This window comes from Macroventuria anomochaeta, assembly GCF_010093625.1.
Source record: "Macroventuria anomochaeta strain CBS 525.71 unplaced genomic scaffold BU25scaffold_2, whole genome shotgun sequence".
NCBI classification, from domain to species: domain Eukaryota; kingdom Fungi; phylum Ascomycota; class Dothideomycetes; order Pleosporales; family Didymellaceae; genus Macroventuria; species Macroventuria anomochaeta.
In genome coordinates, this window is record NW_022985363.1 from 1,559,617 (window position 1) to 1,581,563 (window position 21,947).

At 50.7% G+C, this 21,947-nt stretch overlaps 12 protein-coding genes across 12 annotated transcripts in view; 8 read left to right on the forward strand and 4 right to left on the reverse strand.

The window, feature by feature from the left end:
* Positions 1-587: 587 nt before the first annotated feature.
* Positions 588-4,065, forward strand: BU25DRAFT_445035 (kinase-like protein; the record flags this gene model as incomplete). The annotated part of the gene is made up of 4 exons (XM_033709419.1): positions 588-602; positions 754-1,868; positions 1,914-3,985; positions 4,034-4,065. 4 exons carry the CDS (start codon positions 588-590, stop codon positions 4,063-4,065), a joined length of 3,234 nt encoding a protein of 1,077 aa, XP_033567285.1.
* Positions 4,066-4,249: 184 nt separating this feature from the next.
* Positions 4,250-7,245, forward strand: BU25DRAFT_311740 (uncharacterized protein; the record flags this gene model as incomplete). Its single annotated transcript, XM_033702143.1, has 2 exons — positions 4,250-4,467; positions 7,167-7,245. Coding segments are annotated over 2 exons (297 nt in total), but the record flags the coding sequence as incomplete, so codon positions are not given.
* Positions 7,246-7,937: 692 nt separating this feature from the next.
* Positions 7,938-9,287, forward strand: BU25DRAFT_445036 (uncharacterized protein; the record flags this gene model as incomplete). Its single annotated transcript, XM_033709420.1, has 1 exon — positions 7,938-9,287. One exon carries the CDS (start codon positions 7,938-7,940, stop codon positions 9,285-9,287), a length of 1,350 nt encoding a protein of 449 aa, XP_033567287.1.
* Positions 9,288-9,301: 14 nt separating this feature from the next.
* Positions 9,302-9,919, reverse strand: BU25DRAFT_358136 (uncharacterized protein; the record flags this gene model as incomplete). The annotated part of the gene is made up of 2 exons (XM_033703599.1): positions 9,302-9,788; positions 9,858-9,919. The coding sequence occupies 2 exons, from the start codon at positions 9,917-9,919 to the stop codon at positions 9,623-9,625; spliced, it is 228 nt and encodes a 75-aa protein (XP_033567288.1). The 3' UTR covers positions 9,302-9,622.
* A 755-nt stretch (positions 9,920-10,674) lies between these two features.
* BU25DRAFT_358140 (Apc13p-domain-containing protein) lies at positions 10,675-11,617 on the forward strand. The gene is made up of 2 exons (XM_033703600.1): positions 10,675-10,760; positions 10,814-11,617. Exons 1-2 carry the CDS (start codon positions 10,758-10,760, stop codon positions 11,267-11,269), a joined length of 459 nt encoding a protein of 152 aa, XP_033567289.1. The 5' UTR covers positions 10,675-10,757; the 3' UTR covers positions 11,270-11,617.
* Positions 11,618-12,211: 594 nt separating this feature from the next.
* BU25DRAFT_383154 (glycoside hydrolase family 5 protein) lies at positions 12,212-13,460 on the forward strand (the record flags this gene model as incomplete). The annotated part of the gene is made up of 2 exons (XM_033704267.1): positions 12,212-12,709; positions 12,763-13,460. The coding sequence occupies 2 exons, from the start codon at positions 12,212-12,214 to the stop codon at positions 13,444-13,446; spliced, it is 1,182 nt and encodes a 393-aa protein (XP_033567290.1). The 3' UTR covers positions 13,447-13,460.
* A 787-nt stretch (positions 13,461-14,247) lies between these two features.
* BU25DRAFT_88869 (uncharacterized protein) lies at positions 14,248-14,766 on the reverse strand. The gene has a single exon (XM_033712217.1). It carries the CDS (start codon positions 14,607-14,609, stop codon positions 14,280-14,282), a length of 330 nt encoding a protein of 109 aa, XP_033567291.1. The 5' UTR covers positions 14,610-14,766; the 3' UTR covers positions 14,248-14,279.
* A 564-nt stretch (positions 14,767-15,330) lies between these two features.
* Positions 15,331-16,730, forward strand: BU25DRAFT_329629 (uncharacterized protein; the record flags this gene model as incomplete). Its single annotated transcript, XM_033702325.1, has 6 exons — positions 15,331-15,480; positions 15,527-15,670; positions 15,723-15,878; positions 16,087-16,263; positions 16,311-16,369; positions 16,511-16,730. 6 exons carry the CDS (start codon positions 15,331-15,333, stop codon positions 16,728-16,730), a joined length of 906 nt encoding a protein of 301 aa, XP_033567292.1.
* A 770-nt stretch (positions 16,731-17,500) lies between these two features.
* On the forward strand, positions 17,501-18,994 carry BU25DRAFT_427828 (ATP-NAD kinase; the record flags this gene model as incomplete). The annotated part of the gene is made up of 3 exons (XM_033708472.1): positions 17,501-17,809; positions 17,857-18,620; positions 18,979-18,994. The coding sequence occupies 3 exons, from the start codon at positions 17,501-17,503 to the stop codon at positions 18,992-18,994; spliced, it is 1,089 nt and encodes a 362-aa protein (XP_033567293.1).
* An 801-nt stretch (positions 18,995-19,795) lies between these two features.
* BU25DRAFT_311717 (uncharacterized protein) lies at positions 19,796-20,020 on the forward strand (the record flags this gene model as incomplete). Its single annotated transcript, XM_033702142.1, has 1 exon — positions 19,796-20,020. A coding segment is annotated over one exon (225 nt), but the record flags the coding sequence as incomplete, so codon positions are not given.
* A 302-nt stretch (positions 20,021-20,322) lies between these two features.
* BU25DRAFT_406362 (uncharacterized protein) lies at positions 20,323-21,372 on the reverse strand. The gene is made up of 2 exons (XM_033705255.1): positions 20,617-21,372; positions 20,323-20,372 (listed from the first exon to the last, which is right to left on the reverse strand). Exon 1 carries the CDS (start codon positions 21,035-21,037, stop codon positions 20,687-20,689), a length of 351 nt encoding a protein of 116 aa, XP_033567295.1. The 5' UTR covers positions 21,038-21,372; the 3' UTR covers positions 20,323-20,372; positions 20,617-20,686.
* Positions 21,373-21,425: 53 nt separating this feature from the next.
* The window catches only part of BU25DRAFT_487441 (uncharacterized protein), a 4,930-nt gene continuing 4,408 nt past the window's right edge, over positions 21,426-21,947 (reverse strand). Inside the window, exon 4 of the mRNA XM_033711280.1 lies at positions 21,426-21,947. Coding sequence (XP_033567296.1) covers positions 21,458-21,947 — 490 coding nt within the window. The 3' untranslated portion in view covers positions 21,426-21,457.

Consider the following 21,947-nt stretch of genomic DNA (forward strand, 5'->3'; position numbering starts at 1 on the left):
CCGTGTAAGCTGCAGCTGTGCTACGTCATCGGCACTCATCACATGCAACCCTACCTTGAAACGCGTAATTATCAACGTTTGGTGTACTGATGGCTTTTTGGGCTGCAGCTGAGCTACGTCGACAGCACTCATCACATGCAACCCTACCTTGGGACGTGTAATTCTTAATGGTTGGTGTACTGATGGTCTTGAGGTTTGAATTGGAGGAATCTTGTAACTACGTGGCTTAAGTCACATGATATCATATTGTAGAAGCACTTACCTCTGAGCCGAAAGCTCCTGTACAAGAACATCACCCAACAACACAGATAGCAATGCAATTGTTGACCACAGCCTCCGATCCACACTGGTTACGCAGTTACAAATGTGCTGTGTTGATTGAAAGATGCAGAGGACCTCTAAGATAGCTATATAAGCGAGCAATAGGCGAGCGTCTAACCACAGTGAGCATAGAACAGTGAATTGATGCTGTTGGCCTGATTTGTAGGGTATCAAAACCGTTACAAATGGCTTTTTGGGCTGCAGCTGAGCTGCGTCAGCCGCACTCATCACATGCAACCCTGCATTGGAACGCGTGATTCTCAGTGATGGGTGTCATGCGTGTACGTAAAAACGTGCGTATTGATGAGTAGGCTAGACCCTACAGCTAAACCAAGCTTAACTCAAAGCACTTCCTTCACTGCTAGGCTACACTCACCAGCACATTACTCGTCTGATCTTCCATCATTATTCAGTGGCCACACGTCTGTATAGCACTTGATCATGACGAATCAGTCAACAACTTTCTCGTTCACGTACCGCAATCAAATTGCTGGACTAAGTAGCACATCGTCTGGCCTCTCTCCTGGCGACACAGGTCCAGGTCGGGATGATCCAAGCCGCAGCTATGATGCCCTACTTACCATCGACTCCTTGAAGACAGTGGACGATCTCGTCATATCATTGGATGTCCTAGGCGTGCCAGGTCCGCTCACACTTCACGCACCGTTCTTAAATAAGCTGGGAGAGGGAGCACAGTTCTCGGTCTTCCAAGGCTCCATTCTAGAAGCCTCAACCAACTGCGACTTCGCAACAGACATAGAAGAAGTGGCTGTCAAACTGCCGTTGTTTAGTACACCAACAGAGAGGCGACTAGATCTTACATCGGCAAAGTCGCGGCGTCAGGTTCACGACATATATCTGGAGATCATGGCTCTTCGAAACCCGGCTCTGCAAAATCACCGAAACATCGTTCACTTGATAGGTTGGGGTATAGAAGAGACGTGGAACGAAACGCCACTGCTGGTTCTTGAACTTGCCATGGGCGATCTCTGTTCTGTTCTGGCCAACCCAGACTTTCAGATCACGTGCGAGATAACTCATCAGCTATCCATCGACATCGGGCACGGCTTGGACGCCATTCATGAACTCGGAATTGTACATGGCGATCTTAAACCCTTGAACGTACTTGTGTTTTCCAATAGTCCACACAAAGTGCCCTTCGTCGCAAAACTTGCGGACTTTGGACTCTCCGTAAACGAGGTACACTTCGCTTCAGATGACTCGGTCACAATATCTGGCACATCAGAAGACTGGTGTGCACCCGAGATTATTTTGGGGGCCACCATATCCGCTTCTCAGTTAACCAAAGCTGACAACTTCTCCTACGGTCTGATGCTTCTGAGCCTCAATTGTCTTAACGGTCGACCACCAAGACATAAGGATTTGGATACCGCTATCGACATTGTGGAGTCACATCAAGCCCTATCCAGCTCTCTCTGTGGCCTCCTCGCCAAGGCGTTGCCTCTCCTACTTCAGGCAAATTCGACGAAGCGACCGTCCTCAGTCAAAAATATCATGAGGGACAGCTTCGAGGCGTGCATTGCGTGGTCAGTAACAAGACTTTTATATTGGCTAGAACTAATGTCGGCCAGGGAACAAGACGAGGCTGACCGTGCCTCATCAGTAAGGAGACGGGCTGATGCGCCCTATGTGCACCCCTGGAGGTTGCCACCATTAGACGCTTATCTATTTCTAGGCCTCGAGAAATCTCTAAGACGATACGAAGTACGCCTAACCGGCCCGCAACTGTTTGCGATGTTTCTTCTCAAGTCCTTTTCCGAAGCGTCAACCGATGACAAGTCTTTACAGATGGATATGCTGCTCGCGGCGGTCAACAAAGGACACATCCCAGCTCAGGCAGTGGTCAACCGGGTCATTGAATCTTATGGCCTGCCTCAGAGCCTGCCTCTAAGTTCTATTAAGTCTTTCTTGTACGACGGCGCGTCTAGTGGATCACTTCTCGCCATCGGCGATCTATTCGCCTTGGACCCTCAGCTTGCCAGCGCAGCACGACATCGATTTCAGGAGAATACTGGATACAACCAGTTCTTCTCCCCATTGACAGCGACCGCAATCAGTGCAGACTTCCTCACAGACACCGACGGGAACACAAGGTTGCACTACTTTTCAGCTCGAGGAGATCATCAGAAATTGGCAGAAGTACTGCGAAACCTCAAAGAACCGCTTGGTCTCGATGTGAAAAATCGTTATGGAGAGACTCCTCTTTATAAAGCCTGTCTGATTGGATCCTGGGAGTCTGTGGAATTGCTTTGTCAGCATGGAGCCAACGCAGCAATACCGTCCTTCCTCAACGGCCTTACTTGTTTACACTGGCTATTCAACTTTTCCGCGGCTTGTATAGATAAAGCTCTGACGGCGCTTGCGGAGTCCGGTGGCAATGTCAATGCCTTGAGCATGCCTGTGCCGAATATTGTAGACTGTCATTTCCCATTCAACTGGCCTGCAGGGACGCCTCTACACTTTGCAGTCCACGCGGCCAACTTTGTTGCAATCAAAGCGCTGCTACGACGAGGAGCACGAGCGACTATCCGTGATGGCCGTGACCCATATCTTTCGGATGAAAATGTGAGACAGATGCATGTTCATGGATCTGCGGAGTCTGGTGAAAGCTCTGTGCCCGATCGACCTCCGCTCGGTTTCAACGCTATTGATCTCGCCGCCGCAATGCATAAGCACGAGGTTTTGGACAGCATACGAACGAATAGTCAAGAAGACACTCTAATGGCCTCGGATGAAGAAGGGTACACACCATTTCATCGCCTGTCTTATTTCAGAGTTGCTCGAACAAGTCATGGTCTCCGGTTCTGGTATCCCGCATTCAGAGGCAATTCGACTGATAGCGAGACTCGCCTAGTCAAGACGGTACAGGCACTGCAGCGTATGGGTGGCGACATTAACCGACTGACAAACACTCCAATCAGGCCCGCTATACACGGGGTTTCTGGACTTTCACCATTGATGATTGCAATCACCAAAGCTGACTGCAAGACTGCCACTGTTCTACTCAAATCTGGAGCACATGTCAATGGGGTCAATCGAGATGGGCGCTTGCCTATACTGCTGTTGCCTCACATCCTCGATCCATGTGTAACGCCTAACAGCTTACTCAACCTGACCCAGCTACTGTTGAGTTATGGGGCTTGCGTTAACTACAGAAGTCTGGATGGCATAACTCCTCTGGGTGCAGCCATAGCCTCGGAATCAATGCCCTGTATCAAAGCCCTCATCAAGGCTGGAGCTGATCTCAGTGTTGATGAACAGGGCTTGAACCTGCTCGCTCGCCTCATCTACGAGTGCCACCACAAGGAATGGACGAAAGGCTTGACTGAGCGGCCGGTGCAGGATGTGGTCGAGATTCTTAGGCAGTTGGACGTAAAGGAAAGTTTGTGGGTGCACAAGGTCGACAAAGACAATGGCAGCCTGCTGCACTACGCCGCATATGCAGGTCTTATAGAGTGTGTTACGATGCTGCTTGATGCCGGCTTGAACATCAACCAAGTCCGCAAGATGCACTTCACTGGATCGGTACCTAGCTCGTATAGTACTCATGCAGGCTACATGCCTGATGGCACCGCACTTGATATAGTTGAGCTGCAAGAATCGAAGTTCAAGAGTCGTGGGCAGCGTATGCTGTCACCAGAAGGTAAGTGTCCAATATCTCTTTAGATGAAATGGTGTGCCGAATTAACAGTTCGTTTGTGTCAGACGTACGAAGTAGGATAAAGAACTTTGAGGAGCTCAAACAAATACTAAGAGTTCACGGGGGCCTTCCTAGTGTAGTAGTCTTAGGCTAGAGTAACGTGTCTTATCAGTAAGTTACGCATATCAGTAAACTGCGCAGCAATTATACCTGGCTGAATACGAGGTACTCGACCGTGCCGCACAGCTAGCTTGTTCTGAACTCTTTCTCTGGATTGATGCGACGTGTATCGACCAGACCAACGTCAAGGGAAAAGGTCAACAAGTCCAACAGGTGGGTTTAACGTACGCAGGTGCTGATATAGGATTCATTTGGTTGTCCTTAGATGATCACGACGAGTCGGCACTCCGGCAACTCAACTGGATGTTACCAATAAGAGCCAATCCAACTGTTTCAACTATATATCTCACAGATTTATTGTCGCAGTACAGTAAGAGGTCATGTTACAGCACTGTATGAGGTTGTGTAAAAGGACCGACTGGACCAGACTCCTTCAAACAGTATCAGTAACATAACAGCTTCACGGTCAGTTCTTCTTTCCGTTCATTCACAGTATATAACCACACGGCTTGAGTACAATACAACTTCAGTGAACCTCAATATCCATTGCCCAATACCGATTATCTTCAGTACCGTCACATTTATCCTTGACCGCATTATGAAATCAGGATACTGGTCAAGAACATGGATCGCACGGGAGGTCTAGTTAGCCCGACAACCTGTGTTCTTTAAGCAATTTGGGTTGTGCGACCTTAGCAGAATTGGTCGTGCGCTTTTTAATTCGGCTTTTATTGCACAAATGGCTAGTTCACGGAGCTGATCAACCTGTACTCAGGGTCGTATACGACTATCACACCCCCGAGTACCTGGTCCGGGATACAGCTCGGCAACAGGAAGCAGTGCGTCAACATACTAGACCGCGTGTACTCACGGCTGGCACTTGCAGACAATGGGGCTGAGATTGAGGTCAACTACCAAATCTCCTCCACTCAGCTTGCGAGTCAGGTTTTGATGATTTGTAAGGAATCGTTTTGTATTTGCTCTCAGACATTCATGAAGCAAACCCTGGAGCTACCTTTTCCGATACCGGAAACTGTAAACCACTTTTTACATGGTAACCGAAACCCCCCAAACTGATACGAAGGCTGGCGACAACCAAATGTGTAGATGTTGTCAAAGGTTGATAGTTAGAGAGCAGACCTACCATGAGTACAACATCCTTCGCCTTCAAACTTTATGCGCGAGGACTAGAGGACATGTGTACACCCAGAATCATGGATAATCCGACAAAGCAAATGCATCGCAGGGAGTATGCTATGAAGGGTCCCACAGACAGTTCAATATATCTGGGGCAGATGTAAGGAAACGTCAGATGAATAGGGATGAAGTGCGTGCCATATGGCGGATCACTTTCCATGGTCTGGCCACTATCGTACGTCTCGAATGGTCAGAACGGACCAAACCGATAAGACTGGGTGAGCACAGTGGAATGAGGATGCTGCAGTTTGACCAGCTGAAGCGCCATCGAGTGTGATTGGAGAGGGGACAGCTTTGATGGGGGGGTTGTATTTGTGGTTGGTACCATAACTAGGTTACTGTCCACGGTTAGAATGATAAACACAGTGACGCAGACATACAAAGCAATGTAAGACCAACCAACCATGTGACTTTTTCCTTTCGTCGGTGAGGGATCTTCTAGTTCAGAGCTTCAAGCGGAGCCGTGCACGCAAAGGCTCAAATTTTTACTGTCATGCATTGCTCTGGTGAATGTTACAACAGAAGTACATCTATTTGTAGACAGCCACGATCTCTTTTTACCTCACAGATACACCGTTGGTCAAATAGCGTCCGCACTCACGATCCTCAGATGTTGCATTCTGACAAGCATCCATCGCGAGATCACGCTACTTGCAATTGGCTTACGCGCCAGGCTGAATGAATGCACAATGACGAAGACTGTAGCTTCCAGCCATACAGCTGGCGCCAGCCCCGCTTCTTTGCATGAGTTGCAGCTTTGAATCGATCATATTTGTTGATATTATGCAACCCACAGCAAATCCGACCTGGAATAAGTCCGTCATACAATTCCGGAACGATGAGGTTGTGGTTAGCATCACGAATGCCAACGGGAGCTTTCGCCACCTGGCGTTGGATCACACAAAAGCTTCGATTCGACTCATCCAAGTCTTACCCCAGCTTTCCGAAGGTGGTCTTGCTCGATGAAGCATGCATCATACTGTCATACCGACCGTCGACTCCAACAGAAAAGACAACGAATCAACCTATGAGGAGCTGATGTACGATTGCCTTTCGTATACTTGGAGCGACAACAGCAGAAGCCACGTAATCAGAATGAACGACAGACCTTGTTCGGTTGGCCACAATTTGTGGGATTTTCTGGCTACTTTAAGGTTGTCCATATGTAACAACAGCGACATCCTGCAGCTGAAGGAACCCGGATCACTACCAGCTCGGGGAAGACTTAGGATTCTAAAGAAGCCGCTGCTATGCATCGACGCACTCTGTATCAATCAGGATGATACCAAGTAGAAGGATCATCAAGTTCAACAGATAGGAAAGATGTCGCAGTAGATGCAATAAATGAAGGTATAACCGCGCAGGCAGTAAGTCAGGGGGAATCGCGTAAAATCAGTATATTCTGTTCTTGTACTTCTGTGATTGTCTCTCCCCCGGCGGTCCTCAGGGTCTGTTTACATGACGTATCTGTCGTGCAGCCAGGGGTAGAAAGTGCTTGTTGGAAAGAGCAAGAACACTGCACCAACAGGTGCCACACATTACTCCATAAACCGTCACAAAAGATCTATAGCAGTGCAGCTTTCGTCTTCATATGTTGCGGTGTCAATCGGTCCGTACAAAGCCTGATTGCTGCTGCTCAGTCTATTCTGGACTAGCATATTTCAGGACAGGTATAGTGTCTTCTTCTAGCTAGATAGCAACTCGGCGCAGTATTCCATCGTATTCTCCCAGCGGCCTCACCCCGCTACATCATATGGCTTGGAGATGACAAGACCATGGGTCAATTTCTGCACAAGTGTTGAAACCTACACACGACAGGAGCACAGAATGACGATGATTGGAAAGCAATCATCCCAAAGTGCATGAGGGTCACTGAGTCAGAATATTGGTCAAGAGCATGGATCGCGCAAGAAGTGGTCCTGGCAAGATCGCCAGTCATATACGTCAAGTCCGGCCTGTACTGCCTACGTTTGATGCCAGGGACGTGTTCAAGCAGAAGCTGCTACCATACGAAGATACAGGGTCGCACTTCCTCCAGCTCGTGATTTGGCGTTATGAACAAGCTCCAGGCCCAACATTGCAGGCATTCGGTAAGAAGCAATGTCCCAATGCACACAGTCGAATTTACTCAATACTGGCGCTATGTAACGCTCGAAGCGATTTTGAAGTCGACTACAAAGTAGGCAAAGACGAGCTTATGCGGCAAACGCTTGAAACTTGCAAGGACATGATTTGCTTCTGTGGTGCCGCCAAGGTTGCTCGAGCTCTGAGTCTGCCATTGTCAGAAGTGGCCCATCACGGCTCGCCCTACGTCGAATTCAGCGCCTATCAGTATGAACTTGGACCGTTCGAGGCAGGCTATCAAGCTTGCGACTTCTGTCACTCAAGCTGAGCGTCGCGGAGAGGACTGGACTGACTTTACTATGAAGCACTGCGCCCGAAACTTGAGCAACCTACTTCTGATTCCAGTGTTCGAAAGAAGGCTTAGAATGATGGGAATGCATTCTGTTGATGGTGCACGTGGAAACGCGACATTTTGGCGGTTCGAATAGTGGGGTTGTGACGATGCTAGCGGCTCGCCCCTCCCGTTCTTCCCCAAAGCTCAACGACCGCGTCTTCCCTTCTCCACAATTGCATCATGGCTGCGGCGACCTCTTCCACCGCCCAAAATGATACTGACAATGCACCGTTCCCACCATGGCTTGCAAATCACCTCAACATTGAGTGGAACTCCGACGATGTTGACGCGCTGCTTAGCTCTATAGAAGCGAGTCAGTGCCCGAAGTCACCGACATTACCTCACTTACCTGCCGAACTACTTATACTCATCCTCGAGTACATTCCAGTTGCCCATGTCCTCGATTGGCGACTGGTCTGTCGCGGCTTCCGCGATGCAATCGACGGACCAATCCTGTACCATCACCTTCAGAGAACACGTTTGGTGGGTTATCTTGGGCCGCGGGCGTCTCCCAATATAAGAGATCTGAGCGATAATGAGTACGAACAACTACATCTGGTACCTGCGCGGTTTCAGTCTATAGCAAAAGCGCGAGCGATTTCGCAACTACAACAGCAACCCAGTCCCATCTGGTGTAACACTCACGCCGTCTTCAAAATACGCTACGCCTGGTGGGCGGCACATAAATGTCACCAAAGTCGTCCAGACTTCCCATCGAGATCTAGCATGCTGTCTCAAGTAACGCTCTGCCGGACTGACCAAGGTTATGGCACATTGATATGGGCGATCAGGCTCGACACAGCGGTCCTTGACCTGGACTTCCCTTTGGAGCCGAACAGGCACAATTTTGACGTGGATGTCGACACGAAGACATGGACTGTGCGAGTGGAGTGGAAGCCGATGCTTTTCCGGTTTCTAAGAACCGAGCGCGCACTCAGGCTCCTCATGGACAAGAAGCACAACTCAACATTCACCTTCAGCCACGCCGAGGATTGTCTACGTGCTATGCGGCGACAGCGCTTACATGCAGCCCTGGACCCAGACAGTAAGATCGATCGACATATCAAGTGGTCCTTACGCCTGCTTCGACCTCTGTGGGGCATCGGTGGACATGGAGACCCTTCGACGCTGGACCCCGTCGAGGCCGACGCTGTAAGAGTTTTGCTGCTTCTGCGCCGCGAGGCTGCCTTGAGCGATCGTCAGATAAAGCATTTATGGCACCTGGCTAGCGACTACAAAGCCATGGTCAGAACCATGGACAAGCTTTCTCGATCAATCAAAGACCTGAAGCAACAACTGATCATGCCTGGACATGCTTCGATCCTTGAGCTGGAAGTACGCTCGCACGACAAGATCCCGGCTAACCCTATTGCCTGGTCAGATGAGCTGAGAGCCAACATCGAGACGCGAGTGCAGAGATGGAGGGCACAGCAAAACTTGATTGAGCTGATGCAAACGTTAATGATCACATCGCAGGAAGCACTCGCTGTACCTGAAGATGCATTCGATATGATGGACTCGGACTTTTGAGCAACGAGATGTACGTTATTTTGTCTGCGTCTCTTCCTGCGATTACGGGACAACGGATTACGAGATCATCTTTGTGATATGCAAACGTAAGTCTTGCTCATGTACATAAGCTCCGAACCTTGTCCTTTCAAAGTAATCATCACAACCTTATGCCTCCAGGATATGAAGCCACTCCGGTTGATTCTGAGGAGAAGTCATTATCCCAACCTCGGAAGATGGTCAAACAACCACCCTTCAAGATAACCTTCGGTGAATCCTCAGACAGCAACGATGCAACCGGACTTTGCATGAATTGGCCTCATGTCCTTCTTAATATACTCCACCTGCTCAACTTATCATCCACAGTTACTGCAGAACTGACGAATAATCGTGTTTCCGGAAGTGATGTCGCTGTCCTTGTAACTCTTGAGCGCACCCTTGGAGTCATTGATTGAGACTTCGGATTTGTCGAACATGTACACGATTAAGCCGGGCGCCGAACCTGCGCAGCGGCATTTTCCACTATACGGTCAGACTACTGGTCCCGATTCAATCTGTGATAAGTAGGCGTATCAGTAGCAGATTGCCGACGCCTTGGGCATCTTTGTGATCGGAACTTTGAGGCTTGCGTAGTTGCAACGTCCTTCAGGCATCTTGACAGAACTTGTGGTACTTTTTCGATAGCATACGGATTGAGGATGGTTGAGTCGACGGAGTCAAAGGTGTTGCAGAGTTCAAAGTGCTGGATGAGTCCATGTCGTCGATGACGCAGTGGGGCCTACGGAGCTTTGCGGAGACCAAAGCGGCGCAGCCTTGGCTACATGGTTCGTGGTCGAGTCGGCTTCAACGATAAGAAGATTGCGCTGCACGGATGCATAAAAAGGTGAAGGCATATCAGATTTCTGCTCAACAGTGGGATCACGGTACGGAGTTGTATATTGTCAGCAGGACTATCATTCTTGGTAGTCGCAAGAAAAGAAATCTAGGAAGGCATACGTACAGCAATAGTTTCGAGCCGGTGTTCACTCCTCGAACACTTCTCCAGTATGAGCCGCATGATGCAGTGTCATTTCACATAGGGCCGGACGCCTGACAAATAAATGCTAGCCATACGACGAAATCCGAAAACAGTGACGTCTGTTTATGGCAGTCTGAAAGCTCCAACATCGTTCCCACTCAAAAAGGCACCTTGGGGGTGAATAAACAAGCACCGCGACTGACATCTCGCTCAAGTTATAGAGAACAGAGGACGTATGGTGAGTTGATGTAAGATCAAGCGTTGATAGTGTGATCAAGAAGGCGAAGTCGCGACATGTAGGTGCTCCTTCTCATTGCGTTCTTATCGATAAGCAAGTAAACAATCGAGCTGTTCGAGTACTGTATCAGCCCCACCTTCACACCAACACAAACTCGATCACCTTTCCTTTACCTGAAGGCGGTAGTCGCTATAACTGCTATTCCATATACAATTCCAGCAAGGACCCAATCATCATGGTATGCGGCCTTGCCAGCCTTGCAAATGAATGCTCACTCACGAACATACTTAGACGCGCGACTCATCAGCAACCTACTTGCATATGCACGCTTCTCACCATGCAGACCTCCTCGAATCCTTCACAAACTTGACATTGTCACAACTCGCGCCCGAAAACATCTATATACCGCCGCACCTCGAGCCGCTCAACCCCGAAGACGAAGATGACGTTGTACCAGATCAACACGCAGCCTTTGGCATCCAGCGCGCGACGCAAGCGAAGAAAGATCCCACGTGGCGCGACTTGGGACTAGAGGAGCTTCTGAGACGAGGGCCAAGAGCTGCTGAAGGGCAGAGTTTTGGTGGTGGCGCGCTCGGTAGAGGTACGGCGGAGAGGAGGGAAGACGAGCCGGTCATCACAGCATTGAGGAGACAGCCTGGGCCTCAGGCAGGTGTTGTGAGACCTGGAGGTGCTGCGAGAGATGCGCAAGGTGGTGGAAGTGCTGCGGGGAACGGGCTGCCGAGATGAGAAAAAATGAGTCAACTGAGGAGATGTGGAGCAAGCATTCAGTAACACAATCAGCAAATACCGCAAAAAGAGGGTAGTGCCACGGCGATTGGGAGTTGCACTATATCTCAAACGACTGGCCAAGGTCGTCAAGAAGGAAAGATTGACTGCTGAAGTAGCGGCTCTTCGCGCGTCAATCTGCAGCAAGACATACCGGACATTGCCGCAGATGCAAAGTCGTGAAGCTCATGTGTAGCGCATGTTTGGACGCGAAGCAGGAAGGCATATACCTTGTGTTATTCTGCACTTGGCTGGCTTTTCTAGGAGAACAAGGGAGCCCCAGGACAACAATCGGACTGCTATAGCCCGAATACGACCATAATCATGCCTACAGTGGAGTCGAAATTAAAATGTGTGAAAGCAGCTGGTACAAAAAAGATTTTCTATCCACAGCGACCTGACTAATACCGGTTGACTGTAGGAGTTAACATGGTAATCGTCTAGGGTGGATGTACGACTCGTACAACACGTGCATCCCGTTTTCACAACCCGCCAACAGCAACCCGTCTTCACAACCGGCACGTGCCCACTCGCCTGGACGATTCCTCGTGCCGGTACATAATTCTGGAGCCGAAATCCGGGGTAATGCATCAGATGTGCCAATCACATTGAACCTGTAGGACCCACGGCAGAAGTCACCAAGGCATCCTATCCACGACCACTCCAGCTTTGTACTTGCACCTCAAGGGCGAGCGGGCTGACTGCCAAATTCTACCTAGCCCAATCGACTCCATGTTTTTCTCCATACCTGATCCCCGCAGTATGTACACCGACATCGCTTTTAGCTCGTTCAGGCCATTGACCAATGAGAATTATCGGTGGCTTGCATACAGAGTTGTATAAGAGTGACCACAATAGCAACATCTTTTTTTTTCACGGACTTCAGCACCTCAAGCCGCAAACATGGTCGCACACTCAACACTCAGCGCAGCACTTCTCGGCTTCACCTCCACCGTCCTTGCGAGCCCAACCACGGCTCAAAAGGGCCACTACGTCAACTGGAGGAAGTTCCACGCCAACGGTGTTAACCTTGGCGGATGGCTAGCCCAAGAAGCTACTATCGATCCGTACTGGTGGGATCAATACTGCAGAGGCACTGTCGATGAGTGGAATTGCTGTGTCAAGCTCGGTGACCAGTGTGATTCCGTCTTCGAGAAGCGATACGCGACATACATCACAACAAAAGATATTGACAAGCTCGCTTCTGGCGGCGTGAACTTCATCCGCATTCCGACCACATATGCAGCATGGGTCAAGATTCCCGGAGCTGGATACCACTCTGGCAACCAGCAAAAGTACTTCAAGCAGGTCGCAGATTACGCCATTAAGAAGTACGGCATGCACGTTGTCCTCGACCTGCACTCCCTCCCCGGGGGTGTCAACGGCCTCGACATTGGCGAAGTAAGTTCGTCCCCTCCCCATGTTATCACTTACAATCACTAAACTTCACCCAGCGCGTTGGCAAGTGGGAGTGGTTCAATAGCACCACCAACTTCGATCTCTCCCTCAAAGTCGTCGATGCTGCCCTCAACTTCATCCAGTCCTCCGGCTCACCCCAATCATACTCTTTCGCTCCCATCAATGAACCCGTCGACAACCCCGACTTCTCCACATTCGGCACGCCCGCCGCGCTCTCCGACGTCGGCGCCGCATGGGTGCTTAAGTACTTCAAAGCCGTCCTCGCACATGCTGAAGCAGTGAACCGCAAGATTCCTGTCATGCTGCAAGGTAGCTTCAAGGGCGAACCGTTCTGGTCTCCGTTTTTTAATAAGAGCGACAATATTGTGTTCGATGTACACAACTATTACTTCGGCCGGCCGAGTGATTCGAACAATGTCACGAGTCTACTCTGCGCGGATGCGAAGACGTTAGCAGGGGATGGGAAGTTCCCGGTTTTTGTGGGCGAGTGGGCAATTCAGACGAGTGCCAACAACAAGTTTACGAACCGTGCGAGAAATCTGAATACTGGGATTTACGCGTACAACAAGTACACGCAAGGTAACTCATACTGGACAGCTAAATTCTTGGGTAACGTCTCTGTTGCAGGTGAGGGGACGCAGAGCGATTACTGGAACTATGAGTCTTTCCTCGACATGGGTATCATCGATCAGAAGCAAGGGAAGCAGTACTGCTCTTAGTTTCAGCGTGCTGCAGAGGTTGTGCGTTCATAATGTGTATTAGCGACGGTCGATCAATCAATATTTAATCTGATGACCTTTCAACGTTCAACTCCTTCAGCATAACATTGCAATAGCCACAGCCTCGGAGACAGCGGGACTGTGGCTGGCGCTGGCGAAAGTCAGGAGCTGGACGCCTCAAGGAGAGAGAGAGTACAGAACTGTAAATGACAATCAAGATGGCTGTATCTAACGTTGTGGCAAGAAGCCTAGAACTTGGCGCTCAGGCTTAGCGGAAGACTTCCCTGAATAACTTAAGCTTGACGATAAAGCAAGCGAATGGAAAGACTGACGAGGTCCACCCAAAATCTAAGAATACTAGAGAAAATCTGAAGGAATTCCTCAAGGCTCTAGGTGGCTATGCTGTGACAGAAACGCCTCTTCTATTCATTTTTACAATCGATAATAGGATTGTTGTCATAGCGATCATCGTCACGACCGGACGTTGTTTGTTCCTCGTATGGTGGGTTCACGACCTGGATATCGGCTAGAGCAGCCTAAATATCCCAATGCAGCCAGGAAATGAGATCTTGACAGATACAGCGCGCTACGTCGACCGGAGACACCATGCTACGATTGACTTGCGGAATGTCAGGGTACGGGAATCGCTTCAGTATCAGATCCACGTCTGGGGACGACACGATAGGCTTTTAGGCGGCATAGACCATCATGAGCAGGGCCTGTCAAGCTTGTTGGTGAAGTGTGATGGTCGCATGACTGGACTTGAATGAATTCTGTGCTCTCGAATCTGTCCCTAGAATCCAGTTACGTGACTTTGAGAATGGTAATCCGTACTACACCGGGTAAGTAGGACGTAGGCCCCTGAATTTTTTCGTCCGGTCAGAATCTTGGCATTGTACGGACGCAAATTCAGCCAGGTGAGTAAAGAATGTAAGGAAACTGACACACAACAAGCTTAACGTCAGTACCCAACTGACTAGTCCAAAATGCCTCGAAAGGTCTGGAGTGTTAACCCTCCGCACACAAGGACCTACCCTCTGCAAACCAGGATGTCGGGAGAATAGCCGTTCCGTTAACGTCTCTCGCCCGACGCGGGAGACGTGTATTTCGATATCTTCAGGAAGATTCACCGGATGTCCATATGTTATCGACCGATGCACCATATTTCCGTCTGCATTCCCACACTTCCTGTCCGTAAGTTTGACTTTTGATCTCTTCTGATTGATTGCAGGTTATGACTCAGGTACGCATAGGCTTGAGTGACCAACTGACCCGAGGTGATCAGGTGTCAATCCTCGTTGTGAGCTAACGACTAGTATCGGGTTGTCTCGTCCTCGTCTGAGCTGTCCTCATCGAAATGCCTCGCCTCCTTAGCTTTCTTTTCACAATCAATGCACATTCGGATGCAACCCAGCGACGGATCAGCGGGTGACTCGTCCGCAAGGGAATGACCAAGGACGGAACTTAGTATCGTTTCATCATGGGCAGTCGTGACTTGGATGTCGTTCAGGAATATTCCAGCGCAAGCGGTAAAGTAGCTCCGGGCGGACGCGTCGGTTCAAGTCGACAATCATTAGCATACTATATACAGTTTGAGAGCAAATCCAAAACGCGCAGTCTCGCTCTATGAACTCAAATGTTGTCGTGAGCTCTCTATCTTGCCCGTGCAGATTGATAGATTTTAGAAAGTGATGGGACGGGGATGGAGGAGCTTCAACAGGGCGAGAAAGAAGACTAGGGTGGTCCGTGACACGCTAGAGACGGCTCAGCTTCGCACCTTTTCCAACACTCACACCATCAACAATCAGCTTTCATTCAATTTTGCAACCACAAATATCGCACATCTGAGCATGTGAGCGCTGGCCAGCCGTCTAAAGACGTTCGATGGAGGAAGCGCGTGAACGCTTGGTCGAGAGGGTGCAGACCTTGAGCGACCTGGAGCTTGCTGTGCTCGTCTGCCTCGTTGCTGAGCAGCACTGCATCATCCAGACCGAAGGGCAACTGCTCGACAATGTAGAAGAAGAGTTAAAGCTAGTCAGTGAAGTACTCCTGTAGGTTTCACACGAACTAACGCAGCCAGGTGGCCACTGATGTGTTTGGTCTCACGTGGGCTGTGCTGGAGTGCAATAAGCAGACCACACTCGACGACTTCGGCTGCGGCATTCTCGTCAAAGATGAGACAGATGACTACTTCAACAGCAAGACCGAAGCTAGCAACGTCAAGGTAACGTCTGTCTCTGAACTGTAATAGGCTCTGTGGCTTACCTTCACCACAGTTCGCGTCACTTTCCGGATCACCAAAGCGACCTCATCGTCGCATCTCCAGAACGCCCAGTGCTTTCGCACAGCTTGACAGTGGAAGAATCGCAAACATCGTCGTTGCGAAGAACCTGGATCGAGCGAACTCTCAAGTCCAGATCCAGGCCCTCGAGGTACTATGCAGGTCATTTTGTCATGGCTTTGGCTGACCGTCTACAGCTCATGAGAGGCAAGCGCAACTTCACCAGGACTGCTGTACATGCTGCCCCTCGGCCTTTCCTGTTCATTGCGTTGAATGACCTCAACACTACGCGCTTGACGATGCATCTAGTATGATCCATACTTGATCTGATCAGTTGTACAGTGCTTACAAAGCCACAGAATGATCAGTTCTTCATCTCGCACAAGCACTACTTCGGAGACGGCCTGCCAAACATCGAAGAGCAACACGAGAAGGCACAAGCTCTCCAAGATGATCGGTCGACTTCTTCCGTCATTCATACGCCTCCATTCATACTCGCGAAGCGATCACCCCAGCCAGCTTTGTTCTCAGCAGAGGTACGTGCTTTTACTATGATTGTGACACGTCTATTCACTACCAAAAGGACCTTGCAACGTTCACTACTCGTATGGCAAATATCAAGATCAGTTCCGAGGTTCGTGCGTACCTGCACAACATAGTAGTCTTCATGAGGCTCCATCGAGCTGTCGCTGGTGGCATCTCTGCATTGGCCACGAGGCACTTCAACACTTTGGCGTTGTAAGTAATCGCGTTTCTACCCTCTTATTGTTGCTGACCTTGCAGTACTCTTGCACCTCTTCACAATCTGGACTACATCTCGCCATCGATGGTCGCGCTTGCTGCTCGCAAAATCTACCCACACCGCATTATCATCACGGCACCAGAGAACGAACGCAGTATGCAATGGGGTAGCTCTCTTGAGGCTGTGAAGGCTGTTCTCGACGGTGTGACCGCTGACGACGTTGTGGAAGAAGTGCTGCAGTCTGTCGAAGTACCGTTATAATTACGTGCCTTCGTGAGACATCGGTTCAACGATTCGTGGGCCGCATGCAGACGCACAAGGGATGAGTGAGCATGACATGCGGGTCGTGGATCAACGATAAGCGGGGCAGCCACGATGGCCGGCGCCAGGAACGCCTAGGGTCGCGCCTGTGCTTGGACCTGAACTTTGCGCACATAATCCAACCACACGAACCTCAACCCCACCCTCGAGGACTTTGAATTGTTCTCGATATTTTCACGGCCTGTAGTCATGACGAAAGACTACTTCGATCCGAATGCGCTGGTCGCTACGGAGTCTGCTGCGGTCTTTGTAAATGAGGTATTTGAAAACAACGTCATAACGACGCGGTCTAGGCTAACTTCCACTCTGAGAATGAAGTAGGCGACCAGGATACTAAGAGGTCCAACAGCATATATAGTAATGACGACGCGCTCGAGGTACATCACCCCACCATCCCCACCATCACGACGGCCAGTTAAGAGGTCCAGGTCATCTTCGAGGGCGGTAGTATACACAGACGCAAAGCCTCCCTAGCACCTCCCCTTCAACACTCTCACTTCGGCAAGATGAGCGCACGCCCGGGCAACGACCGCCGTAATACGTCGTGCATAGTTCACGAGTTACTTGAAAAGCACGATGGCGTTCCATCCCAACAACAAGAACAGTCATACGAAGGGCTTGCCCAAGAACGGCTCATGGACAAAGACCCACACTCTCACGCCGAAGCGACACAACACTCGCGGTTGTTGACTAAGAAGCAAATATCAGACATGGCGTTTGGGATCAGGGAGCTGTCGAAGAAGCTGGCGCAGATCCGCCTAAAGCTGCACGTCAAGAATATCTTCATTCTTGGGAAGGCGCATGACGAGGGTCTGATCACGAACACAAGAGAGACCGTTGATTGGCTCCTGACGAAAGACCCTGGTTACAAGGTATACGTCGAGCACACGCTGGAGGACAACAAGATCTTCGACACCAAGGGCCTGCTTCAAAAAAACCCGTCTTACGAGGGGCGACTGAAGTTCTGGACGAACGAGCTTTGCGAGCAGAAGCCGCAAACCTTCGATATTGTCCTGGCAGTAGGTGGCTCGACGCTCAATGATCAAACGGCTGCTAATCGTACTAGCTTGGTGGTGATGGCACTGTACTGTACTCATCGTGGCTCTTCCAGCGTGTAGTACCACCTGTTCTCGCATTCTCCCTCGGATCGCTCGGCTTCCTGACCAAGTTTGACTACGATCTCTACCCACAAACCCTGTCTCGCGCTTTCGAAGAAGGTATCACCGTTAACCTACGCTTGCGCTTCGAGGCGACCGTTATGCGATCGCAAACCCGCGACAATGAGGACCAGTCTGACTTGGTAGAGCAGCTAATTGGAGAAGAGGCGGAGGACCATCATACACATCGACCGGACGGCACCTACAACATCTTGAACGAGGTGGTAGTAGATCGCGGCCCAAACCCAACCATGTCCTCGATTGAGTTATTCGGCGATGACGAGCACTTCACGACTGTTCAGGCAGACGGCATCTGCGTCTCAACACCCACGGGTTCGACAGCATATAATTTGGCAGCGGGAGGCTCGCTCTGCCACCCCGACAACCCCGTTATCCTTGTTACAGCCATTTGCGCACACACCTTATCCTTCAGGCCGATCATCCTGCCAGACACGATAGTGTTGCGATGTGGAGTTCCGTACGATGCAAGAACAAGCTCGTGGGCAAGTTTCGATGGAAGAGAACGGGTCGAGCTCAAGCCTGGCGACTACGTCACGATTAGTGCGAGCAGGTTCCCGTTCCCATGCGTGCTGCCTATGAATAAGAGGAAGACGGATTGGATTAACAGTATTTCGCGGACTTTGCAGTGGAACAGCCGGGATAAGCCGAAAGCGTTCAAAGAGTGGAAAGAGTAGCGGTTATGAAGTGACTAATGCCATGGAATATCACGACGCTAGTGAAACTTGTGTGACAGGATTGTTCAGTCTTCGGACGTTCCCCACCGGACGTTCCCCACCGCTGGCAGCTGTGTACTCAACCTACTGCTAGGGAAGACAATTGTATGCCGCTTGTTCGCTATATCTGCAAAGAGGACGAGCATGTTAGCCGATTCGAGGCTTCGTAAGCCTGAGACCCCAGCTTCTGATAGGCGGGTCGCAAATGCGTGGCTGCGAGATGGTCACTGGCTTGAAACAGCAACAAGCTTACACCAACAGGCCGCCACTAAAGTTGGTAGGCTGTAGCGCGGTTAGACAAGGAAGGAAGTAGTACTAGATATCAAAACAAGTGATAAGTCTTCGCTCTTGCTGTCATCAATGCCGCTGACTGTTACTGGTGCCTAGCGCATCGTCCCCATGACCACGCACCGCCGCACTCGCAGATAGCTTCCACAGTCTTCGACGAGGACTATCTGCAACTGTTCCACAGATTCACGAATGTTTGGTGCAAAGAAAGAGCTGTGCAGTGTCAACAGCCTTGTCGGTTGGCTTACTCTATGAGATTCACGCTGCCGTTGCTCTCTCGTGCGAGATACCACTTGTTCCATACGAAGGGCTTCGGCGCCTGAAGTGCCCCCACAGGGATACGACATTGTGGGCTTGACCGCGAGTCCAATCGGCGCACTACCTATCACAAGAGTAGCACCCAGGTCTCTGCGGCTGCCTTTTTGCGGAGCTGGCGTACGCAAGGCTCTCCTTTTGCGCAGGAGCCTGCGGAGGCTCGCCCGCCTGCTTCCTCACGCAGCCGCTGGCAGCTGTCACAGAGGAGTGGCCCTTCAACCATGTCCCAGAGCGCGCTCGCCTCGGTCTGGAGCCTGTGCGACCGCTACAAGCAGGCGCTGGATATCATCATATCAAGAACCGCTGGGCCGTGGCTTTCCTCGGCAAGGCGTACACCGAGAAGATCGACCACATCCGGGCTCAGGACGCTGTGGGGCTGAACAACAAGGGCAACAACTGACACGGCAAGGGAAAGGTCAGCTCGGAGGCCATGGACGCCTTGCTGCTGTCTATCACCCCCGCTTCAGGGCCTCAACAGCGACAGCGGTTCAATAGGCGGCTGCACCAAGCGCTCCGCTGGTACGAAGCAGCCAAGCAGCTGGGCTGGGACATGCTCTGCCTGATGCCGCACGACATCGTAACCAACTCGTGGGTCGAAAACCAGCTTCGCATTTGTTTCTGGCACGACTGGCTAGGCTCTGAGGGCATCTCTAGCGGCTCCATAAGCAAAAAAGCAACGCTGTCGATTGAGGCAAATGCGCCGGCGCCTGCGACACAGGTAGAGGAGATGGAAGACGGCGACAACGATGGCGTTGAGCCTGCGCCGTCTCAAGAGACCGTTAAGAGCCCTGCACCCGCCTGTCTGTTGCGCTAGCTTACCTTGATTGGGTTGATATTGGACCTGATCTGACGGCCCGTTGGTGTAGCAGCGGATTGTATACTAGTTGATGGTGGTTGTTAATGTCATAGAACGCGCTGACTCTAAGGATTTGCAATCAAGATGAGGAAGCTTACAATTCTCCGGCCAGATTCAACAAACTCCTTGGACGGGACGCATCTGCTTAGCATCTGCAGTTGTTGAGCTGCAATACCCTCTTCTTCCTTTCAATCGATCTTGTCGAGCCGAGCAGGTAGAAGAGAAAACAGCACTAGAGACATACAATGTCAGTTAGGGGTGACCTGACAGTGAGTTGCAGTGACAAAGAAGGATAGCTCAAGCAGGAAGAGGCAATAGAAGAGAACAGGTGCGATGGAACGCGTGATAAGAGGTCCTGCCTCTGCATTTTCGCCACAGGTAGCTGTATCAAAGGTTGGGCAGCTCACTGGTTTACTTCTATCAAGGAAACCGATGTAGCAAGGTTGTCAAAGTTTGGAAAGGGAGAGAATGCTGACCTCGGGGTGTTGCGCTAGTCCGGGCTAGCCTGAAGAAGCAAGCACTTATGTTTTGCCGCGACCAAGCATGTCATAACGAGCAGAACGGAGAGAAGGCAGAGATGGCGGCTTCGATGGCAGTAAGCAGTTTGCAGTATAGGAGAATGGGGGCCGATGGCTGATGCAGCAACAGGAAGCACAGCTTCAGCATGGGAAGGCAATGGAAGAAGCCAGGTGCGACGAAACGCAAAGAAGTGAGCTGTAATGCCGCCGCATTTCCACCGCGGGTAGTGAAGTTCGACAATGGAATGGCAGAATCTTTACAACCGATAAGGTAACTCAGACTAATATAGCTGGTCGTGTTGTCAGCAAGTTCGCGCTGAATCACAGAGTTCGGAAGCCCGGGAACCAGACACCACAGCAGCGACTCGCGCATCAGCATTGCGTTTCCCAACATGACTTTCGCACTTTCCTCTTCATCCTCCAGGCTGCTGTGGTGCATCTCCACTGTACCGGCGCAATATCAAGCGAATAGTGTCATTCTTATTCTGCCCGGTGTGACATGCTTGACTGGGAGGAAGGAGGGGTGTGTAGGCCACGAATGCCGTTGAGCTCCTGCGTCGAACCCGCCGCCCAAGAGCAACGCTGTGGGTGCATTCTCACAACTGCCGTATCACATTTTGCCGAGCAAGCACCGCCTGCTGGTGTGCATACAGTCGCCATCGTCTGGTGTTTGCAGTGATCGAGCTTTCGACACCCAAGGCCTTGCAGTACGACTAGATTTTTACCTACGCCTAGAGCATCTACGGTAGCTGCACCTACCAGAACCTTGAGTACTTGCGAATCCTGCAGCCAGCCTGCTTCATGTCCGCTTCCAGCCCAGCTTCTTTAGCACTCTATGCCGTCTTGAAGCCGGTGCAGGCTGTGAGTGACGGGGGTCCATAAAGCCTTCGCTATACACTCGCTCCTGCACTGCTGTCCCGCATGGGACGTTGCCGCCCTGCTCTGTGTCATCCAGAGCGAGAAGATTGTCGCGCAATGGCTGACACTTGGGATGACTTTCCCCAAACATCTTCTCGTAGCCACAGAGCGCTTTTGAGTACCACGCTCTGGCCTCGTCCACACGGCCTAAGCAGTTAGATAGCGAGCCAAGGGCCCACATTGTGTTGAGAGCTGGGACATAAGTAGAGATCCTTTCCGGTACAACTGCCTTTTCGTATACCTGTTCTCTGTAGAGGTCGCCCAGGTTGTTGACTGTACCAAGTATCGACGTGTGATCTTCCCCTAGCGCCTTCTTGTAGCCTTGCAGCGCTTGCATGTACATGTTCTCTGCCTTGTCGAGCTTTCCCTGA

Coding starts and splice junctions, on each gene's coding strand:
- BU25DRAFT_88869 (XM_033712217.1), bottom strand. CDS start 14,609: ATGGTGCATCGGTCGATAACATATGGACATCCGGTGAATCTTCCTGAA.
- BU25DRAFT_406362 (XM_033705255.1), bottom strand. CDS start 21,037: ATGCTGATGCGCGAGTCGCTGCTGTGGTGTCTGGTTCCCGGGCTTCCG.